General features: G+C 40.0%; 1 protein-coding gene across 1 annotated transcript; it reads left to right on the top strand.

Moving 5' to 3' along the window:
- Window positions 1–5,603: 5,603 nt before the first annotated feature.
- On the top strand, window positions 5,604–23,414 carry frk (fyn-related Src family tyrosine kinase). The gene is made up of 8 exons (XM_047388719.1): window positions 5,604–6,261; window positions 10,853–10,974; window positions 17,345–17,508; window positions 17,591–17,759; window positions 18,153–18,311; window positions 21,713–21,894; window positions 22,059–22,224; window positions 22,316–23,414. Exons 1-8 carry the CDS (start codon window positions 5,855–5,857, stop codon window positions 22,522–22,524), a joined length of 1,578 nt encoding a protein of 525 aa, XP_047244675.1. The 5' UTR covers window positions 5,604–5,854; the 3' UTR covers window positions 22,525–23,414.
- The last annotated feature ends 385 nt before the right edge of the window (window positions 23,415–23,799 follow it).

Genomic DNA, 23,799 nt, shown 5'->3' with positions numbered 1-23,799 from the left:
GCACACACATGGAATGAATTCACACAATTTCTTAAAATACAAGAATTTATTAACAAAAATAAGTCAACTCAAAGTCAAACATATTTCAATCAACAAACTCTTTACTACGCTAAAACAATCCAACTAAACTACCTAGCAGAATTAAAGAATAACGAAGACTAATGGGCTATGTACAATATAAACAAGTTGATTAAAGATGATTGGAAACCATGACCAAAAGATTGATGCAACATTACCATGTAATATTTATGTTTGAGAACCAAGGATTATCTTGAAGAATCTGGATGTGAAGTTAAGTTAGTCTTGGAACTAACTTAGGAAATAATCAACGTTTAGACAACCATTCACAATGCAAGATCAGATAAAATAATGTTTTAAAGAATGATCTGCTGAATAAAACCAACCTTCTGGATGACTAATTCTCAATGGTGTCTCATTAGCTGCCTTTATTTATTAAAATAATATTAAAATAAATATTATTAAGGGAATGGTCAAATATTTAAGGAAATATTTTGGAAAGTAGCCAAATCTTTCTGGAGAAATGGGACTTAATGGTGTTTCATTAGCTGTTAGCAGTTAAAGCTAACAAAAACTGATAGATTAGCATCAGAATCAAAAACATACCTTTAAAATACCATCAATAAAAAGGGTTAAAATGCATAAGCGCGGACGGCGCGTTATGATCAATCTTCTGTGTTTAAAATCACCCTTCAAGTAAAGTTTGTCTTAACTTCAAAATCACACAAACACAACAGAACACAAAATTGAGCATGTGTGCTGCAGATAGCCTGCTAACACTAAGATAGCAGAGTTTCACACAAACAAAACCAAACTTCATAAAATGAAAAACGTTCAAATCATAAATCTTTCTCTATTACTCTGCCCAAACCCTAACCTCGTATGAACCAAGCTGAAGAGTTGTCCGGGCGACAACGAAGTTTGACGAAACATCCACTTTGAACGAAGGTTGGCTTCAGCTAACCTCTGAAGTTGTTTGGGGCGGCTTGCTGTCGGGCCGACCAAGCTGCATGTTACCACAGTGATGCGGTCTGGTCTCTGTTGTCCTCTTTCCAGACTGGGAAAACCACTCCACTCGGCTTTGTGGAGACAGCGTCTCTGCAGGGAATTATCTGGAACAATTCATTTCCCTTTGATATGAATGAATACTGGGTACACAAACAATAATTCATCCGTACTTAACTCAGTGCATATGATCGATGATCGTATGACACCCTTGAATCCAGTTTGAAGATTTTATGTGTGTTTGCCAGCAAAGAGACATTCGTGCGCTGCCTCTCTGGCCAGCCTCGCACGTAGTCCGGGTGGAAGAGAAAGGACCATTGGAAAGGGGGTGCTTTTATACAGCCAGTGGCATCATAGGAAGTACGTTGTTACCCCCCCCCCTTTTCCAAATGTTGGAAGTAAGTTAAATGCAATTTATTTTGAAAGTTCCAGAAACGTCTTTCATGTTGTTTCCATGGCTGTGGGTCCCAACACAATCATTTTTAAATACAATAATTCTCTGGGGTGTCTCTGAAGTCTCAGGTTTACTGGTGTCTAAAATTACATTTATCACATTGTTTAATTACACTACTAAACCAAAAAACAAAATCAGTCAGTGCCAGATTGATGCAGTGGCTTAACATTCAGCAGGCATGTATGGTTTTTATTGTTTGATTCATTACTCACAATGTTTAGTATTAAGCACCTCTCTGGATGAAGCACCTCTCCGTTAGAGGTACATCGACCAGGTGGATGGATGGATGGATGGATGGATGGATGGACAACAAAGCAGATTTGAAATTTGAATTTACATGATGATCATTCAGATTTCTTCAGTGTCTTATGTAAATTAGTTAATAAGTGAGGGGTGTCGGCCCCAGGTATTAACATGCTCAGTGACACTGTGGGATCTGATTAAATGAATTTCACCAAAAATGTAAAATGCAGTTACTGACAAAACAAATTAAGAAATGGTCAGTTTTGATACACATGTAGATGACTTCTGGGTAAATTATTTGCACTGCAAGGAGCTAACACACAGCACCAGAATCATACAGTTCTGGCTGGTAATGATGTTGAATGCATCTATGAGGCAGCCAATGGGCTCACTGTTAATTTTAGTGGCTCAGCATGAGCCCCAAAGGCGCTGTTTTTAACAAACTTGACTAAGGCAACCTATAAAAACCTCCTAAAATATCTTAGAACCAGGCAACAAGACTTTTTACCACCAATGAAAAACCAAAAATACAGTGACTCAAATAATTGAATGTCCACGATTTAACTAGAATTTTATATTCTTTCTTTAATTAGTAACACCTTTGCAGGGGTCAATAACAGCTTAAATTCGGCAACACAAAATAATTTCAATAATAGAAATAAATCAATCAACTCAACCTGTCTTTCCCTGATGCTGAAACTGGTGAGTTTGGAGAGGCTTTGAAGACGGAGGCTCATCCATGCACCTGATGGAGAAGATTCTTCTGGTAACAACGAGTGGTTTCTTGAAGGGAATACGACTTAATCTTCAGTTTTCTTCCTTTAAGTGGCAGGCACTGATGCTCCAGGCTTTGATGGTTAAACAGGATCTTTGTTGTTATATTTCTCAGAAGACAGTAGTTTCCAGAGGCTGAAGAGTTGAAGGAAACCTGGAGACATAAATGAGGTCGATTCAGGACTTCCAGAAGCCTGAAACTTAGAGAAATCAGTTGTTCACTGATCAAGTTCACTTCTGTTGTCTGGATAAAAAGGCTTTTGATGAAATCAGATTCTTAATTTTGAGGCACAGTCCTTTCTAGGCCCACGGGTTGATCCTCTTTTTAATGCAGTCGATCAGCTGGGCTGTGTCTCTGTTCCTTTTCCATCTAAGCTTCTTTTCTCTGTCCGATCTTGTTCGCTGGTCTTCTGTGAGAAAACAACCCCGTTCCCTCCTTCAGCATTGCTTTTATGGTGCTTGATGCTTTCACCAGTCAGCCCCTTGTTAGGCTTCTCAGTTATTGCGCAACCTATTCAGCTCAGCTTCTTGATTATTGCTCAATACTTTAGTCATGGTCATCGTGACCTACTGATGCTGTTTCTTGGCCTTGGAGATGCCGGTAATAGCCACGCAGCTGGCTGTAGTCGCATCCTCCCTTCCTCCCGTTTAGACTTCAAAAGGTTCGCTGTCAGCATATAGCTCGGCTCTCATCACTCCTTGTCATCCTCCAGTTCTTTCCCTAATCTGCTCAGTCTTAAACTTTACACAGTATTACACATTCCATTCTTCAGCTTTCAGAATTTCCTTTAAAAAACAGTTACAAAACATGACTTCATTCTTTTTATTCACGCTTCACAAATGATTAAAATTATATCTCTTTCATATATAGCTGATTGAGAATGTCAAACCTTAATGTTTTTTACTCTCATTCTCAGTTCTTACCCACATTTCAATCATACATCTTTTAACTTGTTAATCAAAGGTTACTAATTTCATTTAATACATGTGAAAGAATGTAAAATCCTCATACATCATTTCTTTGGATACACTTGTTTAAGACAGATAATATATGACAGATAATATGTGGCTCCACACAGGCCTCCAGTCTCTCAGCTCCAGAATATGAGAATATGCTTGTTTCATTCCTCACTGCTTCAACTGTGTTTTAATAATTATTGCATGGATTACACATAAGGACATAAGGATATTTATTGTAACTTTTATGGAGTTAACTGTGAGCAGTTACTAAATGTTGCATGGATTACATGGAAAGATCTCACCTTATTTTGACAAGACACACAGTTAAACATCAGTCTCCAAGCAGAAAAGGCTTTCACAATACAATTGCTTGTTAGCATCTATAGTGAATCAGCCAAACATATGGCAGCAACTTTATGCATTTATGTATCTAGATTTGTTGAAGTTAACGTTAAAGTACAAACCAAGGATCAGAATATGAAAGGAAGGGCGGTTTACGTGATTTTGAACATGGGATGCTCTGAGTATTTCAGAACCTATTGATATACTGGGATTTTAACACACAACAATACCAAGAGAAAATTTCAATTCCAGCTTCCTCCTGCCAAATGTCAATGTGCCCCTAGGCAAGGCACTTAACCTCAAGTTGCCTACCGATCTGTGAATCGGTGTATGAATGTGTGAGCGTTAGTGAGTGCAACTGGGTGAATGTGGCTCTAGTGTAAAGTGCTTTGAGTGGTCTGCATGACTGGAAAAGTGCTATATAAGTTCAGTCTGTTTACTGATGGTTGGGTAATGTTGTGGAGGATATTTTCTTGCCACATTTTGGCCTTTTTATTATAAACCAAGCATTGTTTAAACACCACAGCCTTGCTGGGTATTGTTGGTGACCATGTCCATTCCTTTATGAACATAGTGTTCTGATCTTCTAAAGGCTACCTCCAGCAGGATAATGCAACTTTCACACAACTCAAACATCTCAAACTGGTTTAGGTGTACATAATAAAGTGGCCAGTAAGTGTAGCCCTTCTTGAACTATAAGTTCATCTTTTAGTGAAATGCTTTGAACCTTTCCTGTCATTAACAGGCTGACATTAGGAGTAACACAGCAAGTTGGAGGAAAGTTACTGCAGTGTAAAGCGAGACATAACAAGAACTGCTCAATATTATTGGAAAAAATGTAATGTATAGAAATACAAGATACTTTATTTAATACATCAAGAATCAGAACCATACCTGCTGGAAGTGGGTTAACCAGGTATCAAAAAATCAACAAGGATGCGGACATCATGGGACAAATGACCAACACTGCGATTAAGTCATAAATGTTAATTTAACAAAGATCTCACATTACATTCATCAATCTCTGCTTTGCATGTTTGTGCACAACAATGAATTAGCACAGGTTTAAAAAAAAAACTTTACAAGCTTTTAAAGTTTAACACTGTTAATCTCGGCTGCTGTTATTGTGTCTGTCTGGCAGGTTTGAATAAAAATGAGTCCATAGATCAGCTGTACGTTTCTTGTGTGTCTCGCTTTTAACAGTGTCGCTTCACGTCGTGTTCGCCTCCGCGTGAAATAGAAAAATAACTTTGGCAAACTTCATAAAAATCACCTTTTACTGGCCTCACCCAGTTATAAACCGTTTCAGTCTTTGTTGTAGCTGCATTTTCTTTTCTGTGACATACTTTCCATTATATTCTAAAGTCTGCTGATGTCAGCTGTACAAGAAAATCCTTTCCTTGTTGTTGTATTTTACCAGCGTCGTGACGTGGGACGCTGATGCGTATTTTGATTGACAGCTGATGCGGCTCTGGGATGATGACTGGAGCTCTGCTTTCTACATTTCAGAAAAGCTCCAGTCGAATAGTTTTTTGACCCAGTCAAATGCGGGACTTTGTTTCTGTTTGCGGGACACCGGGACAGGTGTGTAAATGCGGCACAGTCCCGCACAAATCGAGACATCTGGTCACCCTAGCTGGAAGTCATACTGGTCTGATCTCTAAAAAAATGATAAAGTCAAAGTTTAATGAAGGCATATATAAAACACTTTAAATAGATGGACAACTTCAGTGTTACGGTTTTATTATAAGTAGGATATGTGTAGGATCACGTGTTCTCGCAAGGGTGACAAGCAGGGGCCATGACGTCAGCACAGTGCAACCTTAGGGGCCACTCCCCATTCCTCAGCAGGTGCAGGTGATTTCCTCGTAAACCAGGAAGCTTCACAACATCATTTTCAGCCATTCCTCTCAGACCTGCTTGCTCCTCTGCGGTCAAAGATCTCTGCTGTCCCACAGTGGGACCATTAATACCACTGTGCTCCATGGCACAATGAGGGCAGCAGGAGAGCCTCCTACTAAGTAAGTGAGTGGCTGTGATTGAAGAGAAGAATCCATCATGGGGACTGACGAGAAGTTGACTTCGTGCTGGGAGAGAGTTGTTTCGTGCTGTTGTTGCTGCTGTAACGCCTCCAAGCAGGAGCAGGACCGCCGTCTGGACACTAAAGATGTCAGGATCATTACGAACCCAGCGGTGGCAGATAAGGGGGAATTTGATACAAACAGACCCTTACCTTCACCCCCGGGGTTCAAAATGCCAGATAGGGAACGCTACATTGCCCTGTTTGATTACTCTGCTCGTACTGCGGATGATCTGAACTTTAACACCGGAGATATTCTGGAGGTCCTGGACTCCAGGGCCGGGGAGTGGTGGCTCGCCATAGCCATCACCGGGATCTCAGTCAACAAAAGAGGATACATCCCTGCCAACTATGTGGCCCTTCTGGAGAGCATTGATGCTGAGCCGTGAGTATTATCCCCTTACAGTAAGCGGCTGTCTACATCAGACATCCCTTGGTGATTATCTCTGATGTTCTGAACTGGTGATGGGATTTAAGGTACCTTCTGAGATCAGGTGTTACACCAAATTCTGTGACCATCAGCTAATAACTAGCTCCAAGTTTGGTATTTATTGGTATTTATGGGCCTACACTCCTAAATTATTCCAAACTAATCATAGAAAAAGTATTAATACTATGAAACTTTGGCTTAAGCTTGTTTAAAAAAAATCCCATACATAGGCTTAATAAGATGGTTTTGGAGACTTACCCCACCCACAAAGTACTTGTATAAAAAACAATGAATGGACTCTCGGATCAGAGCTGGTTCTAAAAGCTCCTGGGCAGGAGCCGGCAGATGGTTGGTCATCTGACCTTTCAATCAGAAAGGTCAGATGACCTTTCTGATTGATGAGGCAATGCTCAGTATTTGGCTCTACTTCCGCAAGCTGTTTTTAGTCTGTTAGACTCTCCTAACTAGCAAAATCTATAGAAAAAAAGGTCAAAACTTGGAATATTGTTGTTGATTAATGCAGCCAAAAGGTAGGCATCCCAACTTCCCTGGTAAATCATAAACCAAGTATATCACTAACACGACTCAATGTGCTAAATAAGCCCTGGAAGCAGGTTAGCAGTTCTTTTCGAAGTTGATTAGCCTGATTTGAAATATTTTATAACTTGTTACAATCTCTCATAAGGATTATGGTGACATTCACAAACGTAGTCAAATAAACGTTGTGTTATGGAAGGACCGGATACTGAAAGTAGGAGTTTTACAGTTGGTATTAGTTTTAAAGGACAGTTCAAAGTAGACTTCTAACACACCAATCAATATATTAGATGGTGGAAACCTGCAACTTATATTTCTGTTTGATGTTGACACGTGAAACATTCCTGTAAGTTTTACTTCTGTCATGCAATGCCAATAAAAAGCCATAAAATGTAATAGCAGGCCATATTTATTTTTTTCTCTCTTTGGAGCTGAATTTTGTCTCTGGTGCCATGAACAGAGTTGATCATTATCCCAGACTAGGAAGTATTGGTTTCAGGTTAATAATTCCACCAAGAATCAAACACACAAGAACAACAAGGCTCTAAAACCACTTTCCTAATAGTTCCTGGACATTGCACTCTTCAATTATTTGGTTATGAACTTCGCTTGGGAACAACTGTAATTTAAATGCTCTAGATGAATTCAGGTTTCAGTTCAAGGGCTTCCTGTATTGAACTATTTGATAGGATAGCTAGATAGATAGACAGCTAGATAGCTGCTTTAGTGTTGGAAAAAGTAAGCTCATAGGAAAATCCAGCAAAGATGAAGGTTGCGACCTAACCAGGAGGTTGGTTCAACTTGTAAGCACCCAGCTGGTAGCTGGTTTATCCTGAGAGTTTTTACAAGAATAATATGGTTTCCTTATTTCGTCCAGGCATGTGTTAGGTCATAGGTTTGCTCAGTACCAAACCTGATTAACAGGCTGAAAAAACTTTCCATGACTGAAGACATACCTCATCTCTGTTAACTGTTTATCACAGACTCATGGAATGGTAGCAACAAATCATCATTTCAGCTTATCAGTCAGGCAGAAAGGTATGCCTTACCTCTACTGATGACTTGATCTCCAACATCATTGCTACAGTCTCGCTGGGATCTCGTGATTCAATCAATTATGTTGCATAAACCTGAAATAAGGAAGATCATGTTCTGAGTTTTTCTTTAAAGTTAGACTAAATGCTGCCAGGTAGTATTATCCAGCTATGTAAGGAAGACAAGCCCCTGAGAAAGAAGCGGAGGTCAGACCAGTTTGCTGGGTAGTCCAGCAATGTGATACCTTGATCATTAAAACGGGTATTGGTACTTTTGACAGTGTGAGCAGTTGTTGCTATCCAGTGGGAAATTAAATCAGTATATGCATATAGCTTGTAAGCATCAAGGGCTCTACAATTGGCTGATGGATGTACTGACTCTGGGTTCGATAATACATCGTGGACCAACACAAAAAGTGGCTTAACACAAGAAATGTGACAGTTGTAGTCTAGTCCTGGATATGTCTTTGTGTGGTAGCTCTTAAGTTGTGACTCCAGCTTTAGACCACACCTAATGAATCACCCCCAAACTCCAGAATTGGCTTTGTTTCATATTTCTCTAAATGCAGCAGTTATACCTCTTGGTTTTGCATCTTTTTCTTTCCCCCTTTTCCCTTCCACTGAATTTTTCATTAATATGCTTGAATCAGAAATCTATGAACTTCTTTAGCCACTATCTTTTGTGGCTTACCCTCCTCGTTGAGGGCATCTGGCATTGTCTGCTACACAGTTGTCAAGTCAGGAGTTTTCCCCATGTAGGCCCCAAAATGATCATAAAATAAGATTTGTGTATAACAATCTTATTTTATTGGGCCTATGTAATATTAACATTAAAAAAAAAACGCAATTTAATTTTTTTTATTTTGCTGTAAACCATAATCATTGACAGCTTGAAATAAATCAGTCTGTGTCCTGAATCTATATTAGTTTCACTTTTAAAATTTATGAAGTTTTTAAACTTTTCAATGATTTTCCATTTTCCCGAAATGCATCTGTATCTGAGAGATAAAAATGGTATTTCTTTTCACCAGTATCCTTGCCATTACTTTGCTGATATTACTTAACAAAACCAAAGGAAAACTTGGAAATCTGAGCATCAGATCATCATCAGTGTACAAGTTTTAAATGTTGAATTATTACCTATTATACATATTGTGTTAATGCTAGGGGTGCACTGATTGATGGGCCAGCCGATCGGCCCAGGTTTCCTTAATTTTGGGTGATTGGCCAATACTTACAGGTGAAACCGATCTTATCTATTTCCACAAAGGTCTGGAAATCACCTAATCTCCCCTTTTGTTCTTCTGTGAGAGAGGACTGACAGACCCACACACCAGGTCACGTCTGCATGTGCGTGGTTCACAACATAAGATTGGAACATTGAAGGTGTGTTGTGACATTATGACAACTTACAGTGTCAGTTATAAAGAAAATTGGTATGGGCCAAAATCGGAATCGGCAGGTCAGGCTTTCAAAAGATCGGTAATCGGTAATTGTCCAGAAAACTGCAATCAGTGCACCCCTAGTTAATATTTAATGCTAGACAAATGATAAACTGCAAACCAGAAACACTTTAGTGCACTGGTGTAGAACTATTTCTTTTTAGTTTTCCACTGATGAATGGAACATTCTTTGTAGTTATGCAGAAATGTAAATGTCAGATGTGGTTAATATCTGAACAATTCTAAATAACACTTCACACTTTGAAAAAGTCACACTTGGGAAATAATCTGAGCTCAAGATCCCTCTAAATTCAGGCAGCAACCAGTGGCCGATTTACTCAGTGGAGATTAAGATTGTTCTAACTAAACAAACCTGATTATTTACAATCCTCCAGCTGGTCAAGGGTGATGGAAATACACACCTTTCCTGTCTGGGTGTATCAGCAACTCCAGTCCAAAGATTTTTAATATGCTTCCCCTGGAAATATTGTTTTGCTGCTGACTCAGCTTTGAGGCAGTTAGTCATTGCAGGAAATATAAAAGTATTACACCTGAGATTGTTTTAAGAAGTATGTCATCACTGATTTTAAAAACTGGCTTTGTTCTTCTCATTGAATGTGCACATAGCTCACAAAGAGCCATTGGGTTTTTTCATCTGATGCAGGGAATGTTGAAGCCCCTGTTGGAAATTCGTTTAATTCCGCCCTATAGTTTATGGAGGATGTTTGATTCAGGCATCCGTATTTCCCTGTTGGTCTCATGGTGGTTAGTGACAGTTCTTAAGAGAATGCTGGCTCTCTTCATTCTGCTTATTACTAGTAAGCCAAGTGAGGTTTATTTGCATAGCACTATTTATACACTGGCTAACTGAAAGTGCTGTTCAGGAAAACAGAGAAATGGAAATTAAGACGTTTTAAAAGCACAAAACTCATTAAAAAAAAACTAAAATACTCAAAGCATCACATCAAAATGTTAAAATGTAAATTCAGATGGAAAAAAGTTAAGACATGTTTGAAATCAATCTGGGAACTTTATGGATAAACTGCAGTAAACAGTAATATTTTCACTCCTGATTTTAATGAGCCAATAGTTGAATACTAAATACTGTGTGCTTGCTGAGTGAGAATGTCTCTGATGACCTAAGGGGTCTACATAGCTGCTGGTGTAGATGACTTTACAATAATGTAGCATACTGACAACAAATGAATGCCCACATTTTTGTGTCATAACATATTTTGTTCTACTCCATAATCCGAGCCAGGGGCATCATGTTGTTGAATAAAAGTGGCCAGAGAATGGAGCCGTGAGGAACTCCATGTGTAATCTTTGTTTGCTTAGATCTAAAATTACTAAATGACACAAATGTCAGCCAGATGATCTGAACCAGGATGAATGGGTTAAATAAATGGAAAAAACAAATTTAACAAAAAATAAATAAATAGAAATAATTAGAATTTAGTTAAAATAAATAAGGATCTGTAACTGAGGAAACACAAATTTGAAGTAACTGAAACCTTTACCTGTGACTTTCAGATGGTATTTTCCGGGCATGAAGCGGCAGGATGCAGAGAAGTTGCTGCTGGCCGAAGGGAATGAGGAAGGTTCATTCCTAGTTAGAAACTCTGAAAGTCTGAAAGGAGAGCTCTCCCTCTCAGGTAAGCAAACTATGCTCTTAGTCTGGAGATGTTAGCTTGGGCTGTGGTTTGCAAGCCAGTCATTCAAACTTGGGTCTGTTCAGCTTTTTTTTTTTTCTCAGACATGCACAAAAGCATAGAGCAAGTGTTCAACATTTAGGTGTTCCATGTTATTTAACCGGGTGGCTTTTGTTTGCAGTACTTCATAAAGTGCAAAAAACCAAAATGTTGTGTTGGCGGACCTCCCTCAAATGATAGAACCAACTGCATTCTTCCACTTTTTTCATATTGTTTTCTCAGTTAGCCAACATGTACTGTCTGTGTCCCAAAACACGCATCCCCAACAATCCCAGCTGTGTTCAGTAAGTTGCACTGCTGCCAGTACCTGATGGTGTGAAGGTTATCAAGGTGAATAAATACAGGTTGCAGTTCCCATAAAGCTGATGTTATATAACTTTATCTCTCTAATCTGTTATTATTGTTTATCCTTGCTCATTTCAAGCCCTCTGTTCCTCGGTCTGTTATTAAAAGGCAGATAATGACCTAATTACTTTTACAGTACCTTTTGTGGTGGTGTTCTGTTGTTTACTTGTTTTATTTAGCAAAACTTTTAATATTAAAATGAACAGATTAAAACTTGTTGAATTGTATTATTATTGTATTATTGTTTTCTTCCTATGTTGGGTTTAGTTGGTAGTAAAAGTTTCTGCTGCCTCACTTGGGTATGTCTGGGCCCTATTCCTGAAGGAACATGTCCAGAACACCTCCCCTTTGGTCCCCTTCAGACGTCACAGAAACATGCTTCCTGGTTTACTCGGATGCAAGTGGACAGCTTTAAGAACGCCTGTTCACACTGGGCATTGTCTGACCTGGGCTACCTCCTCTACATGAAATACAGGTCCTTCTCAAAAAAATTAGCATATTGTGATAAAGTTCATTATTTTCCATAATGTCATGATGAAAATTTAACATTCATATATTTTAGATTCATTGCACACTAACTGAAATATTTCAGGTCTTTTATTGTCTTAATATGGATGATTTTGGCATACAGCTCATGAAAACCCAAAATTCCTATCTCACAAAATTAGCATATCATTAAAAGGGTCTCTAAACGAGCTATGAACCTAATCATCTGAATCAACGAGTTAACTCTAAACACCTGCAAAAGATTCCTGAGGCCTTTAAAACTCCCAGCCTGGTTCATCACTCAAAACCCCAATCATGGGTAAGACTGCCGACCTGACTGCTGTCCAGAAGGCCACTATTGACACCCTCAAGCAAGAGGGTAAGACACAGAAAGACATTTCTGAACGAATAGGCTGTTCCCAGAGTGCTGTATAAAGGCACCTCAGTGGGAAGTCTGTGGGAAGGAAAATGTGTGGCAGAAAACGCTGCACAATGAGAAGAGGTGACCGGACCCTGAGGAAGATTGTGGAGAAGGGCCGATTCCAGACCTTGGGGGACCAGCGGAACCAGTGGACTGAGTGGAGTAGAAACATCCAGAGCCACCGTGCACAGCCGTGTGCAGGAAATGGGCTACAGGTGCCGCATTACCCAGACCTGGGCTACAGAGAAGCAGCACTGGACTGTTGCTCAGTGGTCCAAAGTACTTTTTTCGGATGAAAGCAAATTCTGCATGTCATTCGGAAATCAAGGTGCCAGAATCTGGAGGAAGACTGGGGAGAAGGAAATGCCAAAATGCCAGAAGTCCAGTGTCAAGTACCCACAGTCAGTGATGGTCTGGGGTGCCGTGTCAGCTGCTGGTGTTGGTCCACTGTGTTTTATCAAGGGCAGGGTCAATGCAGCTAGCTATCAGGAGATTTTGGAGCACTTCTTGCTTCCATCTGCTGAAAAGCTTTATGGAGATGAAGATTTCATTTTTCAGCAAGACCTGGCACCTGCTCACAGTGCCAACACCACTGGTAAATGGTTTACTGACCATGGTATCACTGTGCTCAATTGGCCTGCCAACTCTCCTGACCTGAACCCCATAGAGAATCTGTGGGATATTGTGAAGAGAATGTTGAGAGGCTCAAGACCCAACACTCTGGATGAGCTAAAGGCCGCTATCGAAGCATCCTGGGCCTCCATAAGACCTCAGCAGTGCCACTGGCTGATTGCCTCCATGCCACGCCGCATTGAAGCAGTCCTTTCTGCAAAAGGATTCCCGACCAAGTATTGAGTGCATAACTGTACATGATTATTTGAAGGTTGACGTTTTTTGTATTAAAAACACTTTTTTTTTATTGGTCGGATGAAATATGCTAATTTTGTGAGATAGGAATTTTGGGTTTTCATGAGCTGTATGCCAAAATCATCCGTATTAAGACAATAAAAGACCTGAAATATTTCAGTTAGTGTGCAATGAATCTAAAATATATGAATGTTAAATTTTCATCATTACATTATAGAAAATAATGAACTTTATCACAATATGCTAATTTTTTGAGAAGGACCTGTAAACACATCCACCTCATACTGTGGATTGTCTGGCAAGGAACAGAGAGCAAACAGGTCTTCTCGGGCCTTGTGTACGCAGCGTACTTATGCACAAAAGCCTTGTGTTTTTTGTTTAATGATTTACGCACAACATGGAATGTACAAAAATGAACGTTGCGTGAAAGAGTGTGGAAGCCACTCGAACTTTTTCAGTCGACAATAATATAGTACAGAGAATTAAAACTTACCTAAATCCACTGAACTATGACTCCATTCAGTTTTATTTAATTGATGGAGCATCAAACCTGATGCTTTTTTCATGAGTTTGATCTTTTATGGTTTCAACCCGAGCAATCAAACTGAATCACATTTAGCCTCATACAATAACGCATCACACCTCAGAAAATGATGGAAACAACCTCCGTCGGATGTAAACTGTAAACCTTCCTGTGTTTTTGTCACCTGTAGATGGAAATGCGCGTCGGTCTGAGTTCTGGGGAGCAGAAAATCATGTGAATCATCTAATGGAGAACTTTCATTCTCTGAAAAAGAAAACTGTGTTTGATCAGCAGACTAATTCCAAACAAGTCAGGTGTGATTATTCCTACGGTGGACAAGCTGGAGACAATCACACATGTCCATAAATAGCTGCGTACTTGTGGAATGATGGCGTTGGCACAGCTGGGGGATGGAAGAGAGCGTTATACTCTGAGATCGTACTGACCTCCTGGCACATGATGATGCATGGCTTATCAGCCGGCTTAAATTGCCCAGAGCAATTATTTTATATGCTTTTATTTTAAAGGGGGATAGGGTAAAAAGTCTGCTGCTTAAGGGGAGTTACCTTTGGTCAGTTGGTGGTCCAGATTGTGTTCAGTTTTAAACTAATGCAGATCAAAGAGTCCTAAAACCACCTCTGGAGGTAGCTTGAGCCATGCCATCATCAGTTCATCTTCAGTGCGTTCACAGCTGTACTGTACCTAGAAAGCCCTTTCATAGGATTCTCTGAGAGGGGATTAAGGTGCATGTTTTTTTCTCTATGCGTTTTGTGAAAGAATCAACGTGGAAACGGAGGTAGAAGTTAGCCCGCTTATTTTAAGGCCCTGCATCACCTGACCATAAACCAGCCTCACAGGTCAAGGTAGTGATGTAATGATGGCGACTTTAAATTTGAATTATTTGCTCAGCCAACAGCAAGATTGCTACACCGAGTTTGTTTGCTGTTGTTGTTTTGAAAAGAATGATATGGGGACACTTCTGATACAGATTTAATGCCTGGTGCTGACATCAGTGCCGCACCACATCTTCTGTTGTCCTGCACTACTGGCATTATTTCGAAAACTCACAACTGTATGAATCTCACTGTCTCCACTTCTGATTTATGAATTGCCAAGTACAGCTCAGAGGTGGCTCGTCTTTGTGGGTGTATGACAGAAATCATTTTCTGAAAGAGACTAGTGTGGGTGGATGGCCCAGGATGAATGTTAGTGCTAGGTCTGAGAGAGGCTCACACCGATCTCATGCCTGTCTACATCACTTCTCTTATTAACAATGACTTTGGTCTGAACTGTTCTCGTATGACTGAATTTGGCTCTGTGCATTTAAGAGTTAGCCCCAATAAAGTTGCCCCCGTGCTCAAAAACAGCTAATTTGTGACATTTGTATTACTTACCATTTTAGGCTGTGTTATAGAATTAGTAAATCCTGCAGTTTTAGAAATCATAACTACAGCTCAACTCTCTTCTTTTGATGATTGACCATTGCCCCAGCCTTGGAGGAGATAATGCCCATCATGGTTTTACATTTGGCTGAAAACTGCTTTAGTCTATGCTGGAGGTCTCTCAGGAAGGTCAATGGAACCACATCATCAGAGCTGCTCACTAAGGGTGGCAAGAGTATGGGCTGTGGTCATTCTGATCGTACAAGGAATAGAGTAGGTGGAGATCAAATCTGCAGCAATGACATGGAATTGGCCTCATTACAGATATAAGTTCACATGTATGCAGATTTTATTTTTGTTTCCTGGAAGAGGAAATACTTTTTCAAACAACTCAAATGTAATAAAATGTTACTGCTCTGTTTACAGCTTATTTTACTGCTTATTTATTCTGTTTAAGAAGAAAATCCCTTGATTGGGGTCGAAACCATAATTTGTGACATGCAATAAGGGCGTGTTGCAGTGATCAAAGTTTCAGTCACAGAAGTTAGTGACTTGATCACTTCCCACACCTATCGGACCATCTTATTCCGGTTTTGCAAATTAACCTTTACAACCGATATGCTGATAAGCAGCTTTTGGAGACAGGCTATGGAACCTTGTTTATTTGGTCCTGGTGGTAAAATATTTATTCCACTTGGACTTTATTTCATTTGGATTTTATGTGATAGATCAATATGAAGTAGCACATACGGCCACTGATTCTCAAATGGATTTGGTCAAGTCTTTGACTGTTCTATCCAAGTAAGCTTTGATCTTAACCAGCACATTTTAGGTCTAGCTGGATGTTTGGGGTCACTGTCCAACTGAAAGGTGAACTTTCTCTCCAGCCTCAAGTCTTTCACGGCCCCTAAAAGGTTTTCCTCCATGATTACCTTGTATTTAGTTCCATCCATCTTCCCATCAACTCTGACTAACTTCTTGCTACTTTTCCCTAAAGGCCCAATTTGTTAAGTTCATGATTTATAGTTTCCTCTCAACAGATTATGCCACCTGAGCTGTGGATCTCTGAAGCTCTTCCATGGGCTCCTTCTCTGATTAATGGTCTTGTTGCTCAGCTTGCCTGTTAAGAGAGCCATGTGTTGATAGTTTTGCAGCTATACCAATGTCTTCCTATGTCCAGATGGATTAATCAGAGCCCTGTGAGATCCCAAAAGCCAGGAATATCGTTTTAGAACCTAACCCTGCTTTAAACTTCTCCACAACTTTCTCCCTGACCTTTCTCCTGTGTTCCTTGGCCTTCATGATGCTGTTTGTTCTCTAATGTTCTCTAATGAACTTCGAAGGCCAGAAACAGAACATCTGGGTTTAAACTAACAAGAAAATACATTTGAGTGGTCTTGATTAACCAGTTAGGTGACCTCTAAAGGCAATTGGTTGCACTTGATTCTATTGAGATATGTCAAGAGTAAAGAGGCTGAATGCAGATGTTATTGATTATTTATAAAACCAGGGATCGTTTTCCCTTTCTGTGGCTAACTTAAAATTCAGGGCAGCCAATGACTATTTTTATGTATTTGGTGAAAAGGTTATTTGTTTCCATTTGTTTTTTTAACCAGGAATCAGAATTTTGTTTAAGTATAAAACATATATGAACAAGCAGGCTGGCCGAAGCAGCAGCTTCTTTCTGTGCCTCTATAGATCTGGTAGTGGAGACATTTCAGGTGACTCTCATGGATTGCGCTACAGATCAGCTCTGTCTGAAAAACTGCATCTAAACTAGCACCATGAAGCCCAATGTTTAAAAAATGCAAATATTGGCCTAATTGTTCCATTGGCTGATACCTATAGTTCTTTTCTAAACCCTTATTTTTTGACCATAGCAACCTAAGATGGAACAGAGTTCAATGGGGATTCAAGCCTCTCAAGGGTGTTCTAGTGGGGAGAGGTCATACTTTAAATTGACCACGACTTTGCTTTTGCTTATAAATTTTATTCACATTATTTTGAGTCATCTTACAGCACTGATAATCAGCAGTGTTTTTAAATATTTAGTTGCCTCGCTTTACATCTATATATATATAGATATATGTGTTTTAGGTCCAGGCATGCAATGCAGATGGAGGGGGGAGCATAATCATGTGCATGCATAGATTCAAACATACATAAGTTTAATTTAAAATAATTTTTAGACTTGGAAATTGAACTTGACAAAAATCTTCTTGAACAAAAACGTTTTGTAAGTTTTCAGTTTGTTTTTAGAGAATTAAATGTTATTGCATTCTTTTCCAGTTTTGCATGAAAAAAGGGTAAAACATTACAAGCTTCAAAAACTGGATAATGGTCACTACTACATTTCTAAGACCAAATCCTTCCCAACACTGAAGGAGCTGGTGGAATATTACTCCAGACAGCCTGATGGGCTCTGTGTGAGTCTGGGCAAACCATGCAGAAAGGTAAACTACAGCATGCAGGAACATAGACGCACATCACATCTTTTTTTTTGTTGTCTTCTTACTAACTTTCCTGTCTGTGCAGATAGAGGCTCCACAGACCTATGGTCTCTCCTACAACACAGTGGATCAGTGGGAGATTCCTCGCAATTCTATCAAACTACTGACCATGCTGGGAGCTGGACAGTTTGGAGAAGTCTATGAGGGGGTGTGGAATGAAACCACGTCAGTCGCTGTGAAGACCCTCAAACCTGGTACAGGAAAATAATCACATTCATGGGATTTTTCATTATTCTCTAAGTAACTTGACAGATTTCTCTCAGGTTTTAGGATGCATCATGATATTAAATAAGATACATCAACTCACTGAGTTCAATAAAGATGAAATCAGTTAATCTATCCAGGGACTTTAACCCCTTTACAGAGTGGGATATTACTGCAGAGATGTCAGTATGTTCGAGGGTTCAATACAAACTTGGTCTAGAATTGAAAATGACTCGAATTTAATTAGAAAGATATAGAACAGTTAATAATGATTGCTTTTATGGCCTACTGTATCAAAGCAAAGAAAAATATTCAAAACATTTAGGTCTTTATTTTAAATAAGGCGCATAGGAATCCAGACAAACAGAACTCCTCTCTTTCAGGCACAATGGACCCTACAGAATTTCTGGGAGAGGCTCAGCTCATGAAGAGGCTGCGGCACCCCAAGCTGATCCAGCTGTACGCTGTGTGTACCATGGAGGATCCCATCTACATCATCACAGAGCTGATGAAGAACGGCAGCTTGCTGGAGTACCTTCGAAGTAAGTCTGCCATACTTTCTTCTTCAAACATGATGATGTGTCCGTGTCTGCGTCTGCAGAGCTTCTGATTGGTTTTAATTGGGGGCGGCTCTCTCTTTAGCTGCTTCTTGTAATTGGAGGAGATTTGCACAGTTTATTTTCCAGTTATTCATAATGAGTCATTTTATTAAGCTGCTGGTTTCGCCATAGCTGTCCCATTCCAACATCGTCCAACTTGTGCCTTTCTCTGCAATCTGCCTCCTCTTCTCCTTTCCTTTCCTTCAATTCAATTTTCAATTCAGTTTATTTATATAGTGCCAATTCACAACACATGTTGTCTCAAGGCACTTCACAACAGTCAGGTACATACATTCCAATTAATCCTCATCATTGAACAGTGCAGGTAAATTCAGTTATTTATTCAAATTGGATAAAAAGTTTTTCTATCTAAGGAAACCCAGCAGATCCAGTCAGTGACTTGCAGCATTCACTCCTCCTGGATGAGCATGTAGAGACAGTGGACAGTCACTGGCGTTGACTTTGCAGCAATCCCTCATACTGAGCATGCATGTAGCAACAGTGGAGAGGAAAAACTCCCTTTTAACAGAAAGAAACCTCCAGCAGAACCAGGCTCAGTATGAGCGGCCATCTGCCACGACCGACTGGGGGTTTGAGAAAACAGAGCAGAGACACACAAAGAATACAGAAGCATTGATCCAGGAGTACTTTCTATGGGAAGGAAAAGTAAATGTTAATGGATGTAGCTTCTTTAGTCGTTTCGTCTAGAAAAAACGAACAGATCAACTTTGAGCCAGTTTTCAAGGTTAGAGTCTAAAAGAGAGCACATAGTTACAGTAACAGCTCAGTCAATCGCTATATCTAGGAGAGAAAGGGTTAAACACTGAAAGACAGGGCCAAGTGGATCATCTGTAGAAGGTGAGCATTAAGTTGTTGCCAACAGAAGCTTGGACTATGCCCTTCTCTAGAAAGGTGTCACAGGTAGACAGAGTCAGGCCAGGTGTAGCTTCTAGGAAGAGAAAAGAGGGAGAACATAAAGTTAAAAGCTGAACAACAATATCGTCTCAAGGTACCCCACAAAGGGTCCGGAACGTTGCGGGGCCGCCGGGGAGGCCAGACCAAACCACTGAGTTTGAGAGCTCGGCCACCCCAGAACGGACCACGTGTAGGGGCTCTAAGTAAAATAATAAACTGATGAAGTTTATCCATCTAGAGCCCACTGATGGCCATTGTTATACTAAAAACCACAACGACTGGGATACCTCTCTCTGTCAGACTGATTGTAACCATTGGAAAAGAGAAGGGGTCATACAGGTAGCAGAAATGGAGGGTGTTTACACCTCAACCATAACTGAGCCGGTTTAGGCTAAACCTGACTCACCCTTACTCCATCCTCATCTAGAGCAGAGTTAAAGGTCCTGTTCAGACCTGCAGTTAACATGCATCATGGCTGAATCAGTTACAAGGCGAGAGCTGTAAGCATGACTCTTCACATGTAGGGTTAAAATCCCCCCGGATTCATCAGATCAGTTACCTGCTGTTAACACCATCAACAGGTCTACTGATGTTAGTGTAAACTCACTGAGTCGGCTGCACTATATTATTCATAGATGAGTACCGCTGAGATGAAAGGGTCACATTTTTGGAAGGCTATTTTGGCTTCAGACTTCGTATATACAGTGCTGTAAGAATTATCTGCCCCTCCTTAAAGATTTTTTCAGTTTTCCCTTTTGTTACGTTTTGAATCCTAAAGCGTTGGATGAAGATAACCTGAGCAAATACAACATGCAGTTTTCAAATGATTTCATTTATAAGGGGTAAAAAAAAATGGCTGTCCAGATGACCCACCTACTTAGACCAATTAGAAAACCCGTCTGACAACATTAAGTAGGCTAAAATATCAGATGAGATGAGAAACAAAGTCACTGACCTTGTTTTTGTTTTTTTGTTTTTTTACCCCGGAAACTGTTATAACGCCGTTTCTAAGGCTTTGGTGCTTTCTCATTACCCGCCAATGGAGAAAACACACAGGTCAACCTGCCTTCTAGTGGCTGGCCCAGAAAAATTACTCCAACGCTGCATTGCTCATCCAGAAGGTCACAAAATAACCCAGAACAGCTCTGCAGGACTCGCTACCTCAGTAAAGGTCCGAGTTCATGATTCAACAATCCAAAAGAGACTGGGCAAAACGTGGTGGCCATGGAAGAGTTCTAAGATAGAAACCACTGACTAAAAGCCCATCCAACATTCTCATGTTGTTTAAGTAACACATTTCAAGAAGGTTGCCTAACTTTGCCATGTGTCTTTCTCTTCCAGCCCGTTTTGTGATCGTTTCCAGCCTTTTACTGGTTTTTTGGTACCTGCACTGCAGCCAGTCCTGTTGGTGCTGATCAGGGCCAGAATATGACTTGAGCAGACTGCTGTTCACTGATTGGTTATTTGCGTGGTCAGCTGTTTGAGAATGACTGCAGTATTTAGCGGCAGCTCCATGGGGCGAGGAGAAATGAGAATGTGTAAAAAAAAAAAAAATAAAAACCTCAACTCCCACCTTAACATGTGAATATTACACGCTCAACAGGGTACTTTTAGGTTTCTGCAAGTTTAAGAGTATAATGTTTCTATTTCCAAATCCTAAACCATTCCGTAAGGTTGAAAGAAAAGAAAAAAGTCACATCAGCTTTCTGAGTTACATACGACCTAAATCTGACCTAAATGCTGATCACACATTAAATCAGCTGTTCATACACACATACATTTCCCCCAAAACACACAAAATAGAACCACCATATAAATGCTCATGCAAAAGTCCATATAGACAAAAGGACCTCGCTGTGGGAGATCTCTCAAAAACAGTTTGTGATCAAAGTTCTATTTCTGAAAGTTTAGAAAAGGTGGTTTCCAGATCATTACATTTTTTTTTGTGTTGTGCAACAACAAACTGTAACAGGATAAAGGTTTATTTTACTGGTCGTACTGCCTACCTGGTTAAACATTCTGTAATGATGTTATTGTAAAGGCATGTGGAATATGCCTGCGTTCTAGGAGCAGCTGAATGCCTGACTCTGTGTGAGCTGTGTTACTAGAAAATGAAGCAGGACCTAAACAATTTCATCAGGTGTTGCTGAGCCTGCGAGGAATGTCGGGTACATTTTGTACTGAAGTAAATACTCTTTAGACCTGTTGCAATGCCTAACTGGTGCATCGGAGTTTCTCTGGACGTTTTTGTTTTTCTAAATATAAAAATGTTTTATCATAGGAAACAGATTTATTTTGTCTATCCCTGCTACCAAAACCATCAGCTGCCTGTTTATCGGATGGTTATAGACATAAATGTACAACGATGACTGATTAGGCTTAACCTAAAACTCACTATTGTTATTGATTATGTTCATTTATTTCTACAGAGGATAAAGGTGCCATCCTGCGTATCACGGACCAAATTGAAATGGCAGCCCAGGTGGCGTCCGGCATGGCTTACTTGGAGCAGCAGAACTACATCCATAGAGACCTCGCTGCCAGGAACGTACTGGTGGGCGAAAACAACATCTGCAAAGTGGCAGATTTCGGCCTGGCCAGGGTTTTTATGGTAGGTTTGACATTTGAAGTTGGATTCTGCTGAAAACAAGTCTTTGACCAGCTGCTACGGTCCACTTTGCCAGATTGTGTTTAACATTTTTGGGTTTTATTACCAGCCAAGGTGAAATAAAAGATCTCTTGGGTTTTTTTTTTTTTTTTTGCAATTGATTGTAGAAAGAAAATGAAAATGTGTATGAGGCCAAAGAAGGGGGTAAATTTCCTGTAAAGTGGACTGCTCCAGAGGGTATCCATGATAACAAGTTCACCATCAAATCAGATGTTTGGTCCTTTGGAGTCTTACTGTATGAGATCATGACATTTGGAAAGATGCCTTACCCAAGTAAGATTCAAATATCTTCTATAAAATCATTCCACCAAGAACAGTGTCCTGTTGGACCAGCACTTATGTTCCATCTTGCTTTTTTCTCCAGCCATGACAAACATGCAGACGGTCCAGTGGCTTGCGAAGGGCCACCGGATGTCCTGCCCCCTCAGCTGCCCGAAACCACTGCACGCCATCATGATGGACTGTTGGAAGGACAACGACCAGGAGCGGCCCACGTTTGAGACGCTGCAGTGGCAGCTGGAGGATTTCTTTGACATGGATGTCACCTCCTATGTTGACAGTGCTCGCTATTAGAACAAAAAGCTCATGTTGTCTGTTAACGAAAGATGAAAAAAAAAACTTGTAAATCAAATTCACTCAATTCAGCAACAATTCAAACATGACAGAAAATCCCACCTAATCTGGTCTGATGAAGGATTTAAAGCCCTGTAGCTAACAGTATAGATTTGGAACTAGAGCAACACTCTTCTTCACTTGTTTGAATGCACTTCCAGATGGGAAGCTTATCCGCTTAGCCTGATTCACATTTGACTGGTAGAAGCGTCATTCAGAATAGCTATCCATTGATCTGGAGCATCCGGTTCTGCTGGTTTCATCCACGCCACGCATTCTTTCCACCTGCTACCAGAGGTTACTTGGGATGACCTGAGTCAGAACCACCTGAAAGTTCTGTTTGTTTTAAGTCTTTGACTTGTGGTGTTTTTAACAGATGGTTTGCCATCATTTGCAGAAACGTTTAGTCAGGCCAAAACAGAGATTTATATGTAATGTTGTTAATTAGGATTCACCATGTTGTTTTTCTACTCTTTAGTTGTGGATCATCTGACTCTTCTTCTGTTGCTCCTTGCTGATTTACCCCATTCTTAGAAGAAATGTTTAGTCACTTGAAAGACCAAGTTGTCTGTGTTTACACTGTATCCCTGCTTCATAATGTCTCAACAATGACTGAGCAAATTCTTTTCACATGTAAAGATTCTCGGTTGCTCTCGGACCTGTTGGCAGGGAGGGATTCCAGACTCGTTCTCTGAACAAGTAGATCCTGTTTGATGATGTCACAGCCTGAGGCTTTTAGAGTTCTAAACAGAATCCTGTTATTTGTCTGTACTCACCTCTGAAAGAATGTTCCTGTATTTTAACTTAATTAACCTTTATGCATTCCATAATTAAACAAACTCTATTTATGATTATGTGGTTGGGTTGTTGATGTGGATGTAGAGCACTGATCTAAACTGAAGTGATACAGATGAAACCAGATGTTTACATACTGTATAAAAACAAAAGATTGGGTTTTCTTACTGTTTCATGTTAAATCAGCTTAGCTTTGTTTAAGTCAGTAAGAATTACCTGAATTATTTCTATTCTAAATGCCAGAATGAAAGTTCTAAAATTCTTCAGTCAGAGGTTTACATACAACTTGGTGTTTGGTAAAACTGCCTTTTAAACTTGGTCAGGTTTGTAGACCACCTTGCTCAGATCTTTTCAGCTCTGCCTACAAATGTTCCATGGGAGAGGGCTTTTTGATGGTTACTATAAAACATTGACCTTGTCCTTAAGCCACTTTGAAGACCG

This window comes from Girardinichthys multiradiatus, chromosome 15 (assembly GCF_021462225.1).
Source record: "Girardinichthys multiradiatus isolate DD_20200921_A chromosome 15, DD_fGirMul_XY1, whole genome shotgun sequence".
NCBI lineage: Eukaryota > Metazoa > Chordata > Actinopteri > Cyprinodontiformes > Goodeidae > Girardinichthys > Girardinichthys multiradiatus.
Note: the sequence above shows the minus strand (reverse complement) of the source record. Positions and strands in the feature narration are given on the sequence as shown.

Bases quoted from the DNA above. Each gene is read 5' to 3' on its own strand.
- frk (XM_047388719.1), top strand. From the start codon at position 5,855: ATGGGGACTGACGAGAAGTTGACTTCGTGCTGGGAGAGAGTTGTTTCG. The intron at 21,895-22,058 runs GTAGGTTTGACA...AATTGATTGTAG, and splicing joins GCCTGGCCAGGGTTTTTATG to AAAGAAAATGAAAATGTGTA. The intron at 22,225-22,315 runs GTAAGATTCAAA...TTTTTTCTCCAG, and splicing joins TGGAAAGATGCCTTACCCAA to CCATGACAAACATGCAGACG.